Source organism: Geospiza fortis, unplaced genomic scaffold (assembly GCF_000277835.1).
Source record: "Geospiza fortis unplaced genomic scaffold, GeoFor_1.0 scaffold23, whole genome shotgun sequence".
Lineage (NCBI taxonomy): Eukaryota > Metazoa > Chordata > Aves > Passeriformes > Thraupidae > Geospiza > Geospiza fortis.
The window spans coordinates 8,303,425-8,311,385 of record NW_005054303.1 but is presented as its reverse complement, the minus strand read 5'-3'; the positions used below and the strand labels follow the sequence as shown (position 1 = coordinate 8,311,385).

Sequence of the window (7,961 nt, the reverse complement as noted above, 5' to 3'; positions counted from 1 at the left end):
AGCGGAGAGCTACAGCACATACACGGAGGGTTCCTGCTTGGAAAGCACTTGGCATCCCAACTCTGAAAAGTAAGAGCCTGGGATCCCTTGGTCTGATTGCCAGGAGACATGGCTGCACAACCTGCAGCACTTCCAGCTGCTCTCCCTGGCACAGCACACCAAGGCACTTGAGATAACATGCTCTCCAGGCAGTCGGTCACAGCTCCGCTCACGATTCCTCCTCCTCCTCCCAGGACAAGGCGTTTTCACACACCAACTGCACCGCAGGCTTGACTCCATGTCACTTGAGCCCAGCTTTGTCCTACATAGGCTGTTTTTGCTGGGTCACACCTGCCATTGATTCCCTCAGAAAACAGCTGCTGTTCATGTTCTGCTGTTCACCTTGCTCAGCACAAAGACACTCGTGGGCAAGCCAGGCTCAGGGTGGCACGAGCTGACCTCGAGCACAGCAGAAACTGGAAGGTGACAGTAGTGCCAGCCAGCTGGGCAATAACACAAAGATGCCTCTACCCCAACTACTTCTTATGGAGGAACCTCCCTCATTAAATTCATGCAAGAATTTAATCAATTTAAGCAATGAGTAAGATCCATCCTCACAGTGCTTCCCCACAATGTGGAATCCAACAGCACCAGGGACACTCTTATGGGTCAACATGAACTCTCCTCATGCTTTGGAGGCACTTGGTCCAAACCCAGACCCCATCACCTAAGCCAGGAAAAAACCACTTCTCCACGGCCTTCAGCTGCACAGCAGCATTTGGTGACACATGGCCAGATGCACCCACATAGCCACAGCCACCTCTGTGCCTACCACACCACTTCCAGAAGGCACTTAAGACTTCAAAACAAAAGCTAAAAATAAACAAAACCATTTCCCAACACTCATCCCAAGGAGAACCAGGCTTTGCAAGGGCAGCACGAGCCCCAGCTGCTGGCAGGGGCACAGCTGACCCCTGCCAACCTAAGGAGCCCATCACGTGCTGTAATCCTGGAAGATGACAGCCCTTGCAGCATGGGATTAGGACAGCAGATGCTCCCGGGGGTCACCCCCTTTCCTGCAGGTTGCAGGATCATTCCCAGCGTGGCCAAGAGCTGGCAGGCAGGGAATCCTGCCCAGAGCAACCCCATTGCTTATTTGGTACATCCACAGCCTGCACACCCCCCTTCCCAGTATCCACTTAGCGGCCTGGTTTCTTCTCAAAGCTTTTTATATTTCACATTCCTAAGATTTAATTATGTTATCAGAACAACAGGCATCGGGATTTGGAGTGCCAGAATTCACATTAGCAATTGCTATCAACAAAGAAAATGGGCACAGCATGCCCATGCCAGAGGAGATGTGGGCTGCTCTCCTCAATCTACTCACAGTTATTTATAGCCTGTTTGCAAGCCATCCACCTCCCAGGTTTAGCTTCAAGCTTGCTTCTTTCTGAGCACCCTCTCTCTCAAAGGCTTTTTGCTTCCTCCTTCCCCAGCACCACACTCCAATTTGGACAAATTTATTTAATTTTGGGTGGGGGCAAGAGCAATATAAAACACCTTTGAATGCACAACAGCAGAAAAGATTGGAAACAAGAGTGCCACAAATAAGCAGCTGCAGGGACACCTAACTCTCAGCAGAAGAAATTAAAAAAAAACCCTAAAAAAATAGGTATTTATAGTTTTTAACACTTCACCACATTGCAGCAGATCACCACGCATCTTCAGCAGCTTTCAGCCCTCCCCACAGATGGGGATGCAGGCACAGGATCTCTAAGGAAGGACACATGCTTGAAGGCAAGAAATACCCACCTATTTTGAGATGATTGTGAAGAAACTGCTCCGTGGTAGCAGGAGGGGAGCGATGGCTGTACCTCCACACCAGCATTAACTATAGCTTGCTCATCCTTTAACCAGCACCACTCTGAGGCAGCCCCACTCTGCCAGGGATCTTTTGCTTCCAAATAATTAAGAAACACAAGACACAGTGCTCGTGGTGCAGGTGCAAACCTCCCCTGAGGAGCAGCCAGCACGGACAGCTCGAGCCTTCTCCCTCCCAGTCCCAGCTCCTGCTAAACCCAGCCCAAGGATTGAGGCAGGTTAGGAGTGGGTCAGAGTCAGCTCCCCAAGGCTGGGAGAGATTCTGCACTTAAGAGAACGCCCTCATGCCAGTCAGCCAGCACTGTGCTGGGTCTGTATGAAGGTGCTGCGCTGTCCTCACACACCATGTCACCCCTGTGCTCACAGGTTTGTCACTGGGCCACCACCAGCATCACTGGGGACAGCGCTGGCCCACAGCTCCCCCGGGGCATCCAGGCAGCACTGGGCCCCAAAACAGCCCCAAAAACCCTGGTCAAAATGCAGAAGTGGTGCTGGGTTAGGTCCAGCCCAGGCACTAAGGAAATGTTCAGTCAGGCTCTGACTGAGACACGGCAGCTCCTTACACGCCTAAAATTCCAGATGGCCCTGGAAAAGAAAGACATTATTAAAGTATATTGTAATAATTCTTTTTTAAAGTGGCAAATTATAAAGTACTTGCAATTAAAGTAATCGTTATTAATACATCATAAAAAATGGCAAACACCACGCCCCTTCTGCTAAAGGGGGGAGGAAGCTCAAAGCTTACAATTCTAGCACGTTTTATTTCACGTAAATTTATAAAGACAACAATCCTAGTCACGATTGTCACATTGTACAGCACATACCAATACAGTTGCAAACAGAACTCCACGCAAAACTAAGCGCTAACAGTAGCCTGAATCACTCTTCCTGCGATTGTCGTATCTAGACTAACAGTATTACACTAACACTGAAGGAAAAATAGTTCACTATAAAACAGTGATAGAACATTTTTATAAAATATATTCCGTTCCAATAGCTTTTCTACATACTGTATACTATAAAACTCTCCCACAAAAATTAGTGTCTTTAAATATACATATTTAATCTGAACTGCACCAAGATTAAAAACAATTAAAAATATCAATGATTTTTTTTTTTACATTAACTTCACAGTATTTGTTTGTAGTAGAAGACAAATCCAGTGTTTAAAATGCAGAGCAGGACTGTTCCCTATGGAGACAGCAACTGCCCCACGGAGAAATAGTTTATGAAGAGACAAGCCTTAAGTGTGCCATGTTTCAGTACTTCTCCATAGAGCCATGAACCATTTTGAAAACATGCTCCGAGCTATTGCAACTTAAAAATAAGAGACACACAGAGAAATAGCCAAAAAAAAAGTCACCTTAAGAACAAAAATAAGTGCAAACATTTCTTTACTTTAGAAATTCAAGCTAAGAGGAGTGGGAACACAAATACCAGACTATGAGAACAGTGTGTTCATGATGTAGTCAAGGATGAGAAAGTATTTTTTTTTTCTTATTAAAAAAAAAAACAAAACAAAAACAACTTTTGCCCCATATTCACTGCAGCACAGAGCATGCTCAAAGCATCAGTTTAATGAATTATTTCTATACTAAGATCAGACAAAAACTTGTTTCAACTTTTCCCTGCTCCATACGCTAATGATGTTCTTATGGCACATCCTATTTTATGATCTTCTAAAAAAAAATAAAAACAAACAGTAATTGAAGACTGAAATGCAAACAAAAGTGTCACAAGAATGCAAAATTAAGATTACCAGCTTCAGTAATGCTGACTCTACATTAAACTCTTTACATGTTGCTCAACATGCAAAACCCATTGTTATAAAATTTAAAGTGTAAATTAACTAGTTTTGAAATAGATTAACAGTAATAATTCCACTTCAAAAACAAAACAAAAAAATCTAATAAATACTATATCAAGTATCTTCAGGAGAAAAAAATAACTTAATTTTAGTAGAAAGAAAAATAACTTAATTTTACTAGATTTTGTTCAGTGCTATTTCCAATCACAGCAAAAATAAAAAAAGAAAAAAAAAAAAGAAAAAACTGATTAAGTAGAATAAGACCACAGTACCAAAGCCACTTATGTTCAAGATACAGTACTCTCCCATAACTTTCATATGTAACAGGTTCAGCAAAAATATTTTACAGTTGAGAAATTAAACTGAAAACAAACCCCAAAACTATAAATAAAAGCAAAATTTCACATTACATGTACATTCATAGTTTAAGAGATGAATAATAAGAGGCTGTAACAAGTATATCCTGATTTTCCTTAAAGAGGAAGTACTTATATTTAAAAAAAAAATTCAATCCCATATTATTTATGTAGGTAGTGCTCAGTTTTTGGACCAGAGGGGGGAAGGCATCGGGAAGGTTTTTCTTCATAAGATGCAATACAGTATTTTAAGCACAACTTTTAAAAATAATCTAAATCAGTGCTTCAAATTCATTTCAAAACACACGCTTAAGTTTCACCAAACAACTCCAGGAGTGTCAAGAAAGCTGGTGAAGCAATGCTAATGCAGCAGAAGGACATTCACACCCCTCAGATATTATTATTATTATATTTCAGTCCCATGTACATGTACCTTGAATGGGTAATTTGACTGGAAGGGAACAAAGTGATATCCACCGACATGCACAGACCAAATGACGATCTAATAGGCAAGAAAGTGAATCATCTGGAGTAAAACTGGCTATAGTTACAGGCAGCCTCAGTTTACAAACAAACTAAAAAAAAAAAAAAAATTACCCCAAACAACTTCCCCTGAAAAGGTGGAAGAAGTCAGGCCATGCTTTCCCTCCAGCGGTTCATCTTCATGCTGCCTCTTGGGAACACCAGCAATTGCACACAATTTGGCTCAGAGGGAATTGCCAACTTCATAAAAATAAAATAAAATGTAATTTCATGCTGCTGGTTTTAGCATGGCAGCAAACTTTTCGGGCAAGACAGCAGGGCATCTCCTAATGCACAAGGCATGAGTCACTTTGAACTAGGAAACCCCAGAAACCTGGTATCAGGAGGGGTATTTGGCCACTTTGTAGCTGCTGTTCCCTCCAAGGGAGATGGGATCAGCCTCTGGATATCGATATGGGAATGAAAATATTCACATATTATACAATCTTTTTGTATGTCCTAGTGTGCATCCTTCAACATTTCGGGAGTGAATAGGCTGCATACAGAAAGTGTTTTTCCATCCACATTCTATGCTCAAAAGCAGCTTTTCAGCAGGTCAGCCCAGTGAGGAGGATGGGTGGGAAGGGAAAATTTAAGTCAAGTCCCAAGGCAAAAACTTCTCATTTAGATTTTAGGACCAACGGCAGAACAGTATTAATGGAATAAAGAGAATAAAAAATGACCAGTACCAAAGATGCAGCCAGGAATCCTCAACCCCTGCAAAATCTGGGCCAATTCAATGTCTCATCTAGCTCTAGAAAATAAAAGCACATCTGCCCACTCTGCAATGAGTGGACAGGTTTCTCTACACCAAAATTTAAATCATAGTTCATCTCTTCAGATGTTTCTCTGCAACACACAGAGGGCATTTGGGGAACTTAATGGAAGCCAAATTTTTCTCCAGAATGTGCTGATAATCTTTTTTCAAAAAAAAAAAAAAAAAAAAAAGTTTAAAAAAAAAAGGAAAAGAAAACCCAAACCAACAAAACCCTGACCACAAAGCAAGTACTTCCAGTGTGAAAACTGATGCTAAATCATTGCAGAATTACTTAAGATCATTTCACATTAATAATGTAACATGGGTGCACAAGAGAAGACCTAAAGGACCGTGCTAGGGAGGGTGGCAGGGAAAGGGGGGAGATGGAGAGGTGGAAGGATTGCATTAAAAGGCCTCTGGAGTGTATACCACTGCATCTTTTAAAGATCATATACCTGAAGTGAATATCACCAAAACAAAATAAAGGAAAGGGAGGAGAAAAACAAAATTAAAATTCTGATGCTGCCTTTTTTTTTTTTCCTGTTTTGTTTTAAAAGGCTTGGGGGGGGGTTGTAGATGTTAAAAAAAAAACAACAAAAAAACCAAACTAAACAAAACAGAAGTCACACATCTCAAACAACCAAGGACTTTACAAGGCCACAATGAAATTTGCGGATATGTCTGTAGAGATCCCCGGACTGCGTGAAGCGTCTCTCGCACCACTTGCACCCGTGGGGTTTCTCCCTGGTGTGCACGACCGCGTGCCGGCTGAGGTTGTGGGAATACTGGAAGCTCTTCCCGCACTGGCCGCAGGTGTAGGGCTTCTCCCCCGAGTGAGTCCTCTCGTGCCTCTTGAGCGTGTACATGCAGGAAAAAGTCTTTCCGCAGAGGGTGCAAGTGGGCACCGACCCGTCGGGGGACAGGCGGGTCCGCGAGCCGTCCTTGTCACGGAAGTGAGAGCTCAGGTGCAGCTGAAGGATGTGCGGGCTCGGGAACACCTTGCTACAGAGGGGACAAATGCAGATATGCCCAGGAGGCACCAGGACGCCCGAGGAGATGTCCGACGAATCCATGTCGTCCTCGCTCTCGTCTCGCTCTTGATCTATATCCTCCTCTCGGGCATGAGAGCTGCCATTCCCCGCAAACATGTGTCCTAACCCTGTCACTAGGCTTTTGGCTGAATTCCCAAAATGCTGACTCTCTGGACTCCTGGCTTCACTGTCCTCCTGATCTGACAGCAAGTCTTGTTCATCTTTAACAAGTGGCTCGGTACCCTGCTGCTGGCTGTCGGAAGCCAGCTGTCCAAAGACATAGGAGGGGTGTAAGGAATCTCTCCCCGGCACGGGCTTGAAAGACAAATCCAGCGCGCAGTCCACATCACTCGAAGCCAGGGGATGGTTAACAGACCTTTGGGACAAAGGTCCTGTGGAACTATTGACATTAGCCTTTGTTTTTCCAGCTGCTGCGGCGCACGGTTCTGCCTCTGTCGGCACAGAGCTGACACTTATATGATCAGAGGACCAGGCGGGGTGACTGCTGACCTTTTCTTTGCCTGCTGCTCTCTCGTATTCTGCAACGCTGAATTTTTGTTTGTTTCCTGGGTCAAACTCGTGGACCAGGGGCACTCCGGCGTCTAGAAAATGCTCCGCTTTCTCCACACTAGCCGCCTCATCATTAATCTTCTCTTCGGAACATAATTCTTTATCTTTCAACTTGCCCTTGCAGACTTTCACAATGTCATACATGTGAAGGTAGCTCGCCGCAGCCAGCACATCTTCCACTGGGAGACTGTTGAATTCCAGCTTTCCCTCGTACATGAATTCGAGCAGCAGGCTGAAGGCAGGGGCTGTGACAATGTCACTGTTCAGATGCACAATATCCCTTTTGTCTAACTGGTCCCTGTAGAAAAGATGGAAGTACATACTGCAAGAGGCAAGAACGGCTCTGTGAGCTCTGAATTGAGCTTCTCCAACTAAAACAGTACAGTCACACAGGAAGCCCTGGTGACGCTGCTGACTCAGACACTGCAGCAACTGGCGGCTATGGTCTGGAAACTCCATTCTTCCTTCATAACCTGTTCAAAACAGGAAAAACTTGAATGCTACTGTAAACTAAAGCCTCCTAGCAGCTGTAACAAACAGATCGGCTTTTTGGTAACCCAAGCCAAAGAAACAGCCTTGGAGATAACATTTACTGTTAATTGTCTGTAATAGTTTTATTAAGGGGGGGGAGGAAAAAAAAAAAACACCAACACAACATGTTTCTCATCCTTTCGCACCTGCTCCGAACAGGAAAAACTTGATTGTAAGTAAACAAAAGCTAGTAAAGCAGCAGCCCCTCCAACCTTTGTTTCTCCCACTAAGCACTTTAATAAAATTATGCACAGGAAAGCGCACACACACCCCCGAAAAGAAAAAAAAAGCATCAACTCCCAGGCTGTCTTCCCAGCAACGCTAACTTGGGGCATCTTTTAATAAAGCATATTCCCCGCGTCACGCACGCACACACACACACACACACACACGCACATTTAAACTTTATACTCAGTCGTTATGCACCGAATCACAACAAAACAGCGGCGGCTGGCGCTGGGGGAGCGGCGGCTCTGCGGGGAGGGGGGCGAGAGGCCCCGGCCCCCGCATGCAAAAAGGGCGGGGGG

The 7,961-nt window shown here is 44.3% G+C and overlaps 1 protein-coding gene across 1 annotated transcript; it reads right to left on the bottom strand.

Moving 5' to 3' along the window:
• Positions 1–2,472: 2,472 nt before the first annotated feature.
• On the bottom strand, positions 2,473–7,372 carry ZBTB42 (zinc finger and BTB domain containing 42). The gene has a single exon (XM_005417923.2). It carries the CDS (start codon positions 7,360–7,362, stop codon positions 5,935–5,937), a length of 1,428 nt encoding a protein of 475 aa, XP_005417980.1. The 5' UTR covers positions 7,363–7,372; the 3' UTR covers positions 2,473–5,934.
• Between the last annotated feature and the right edge of the window lie 589 nt (positions 7,373–7,961).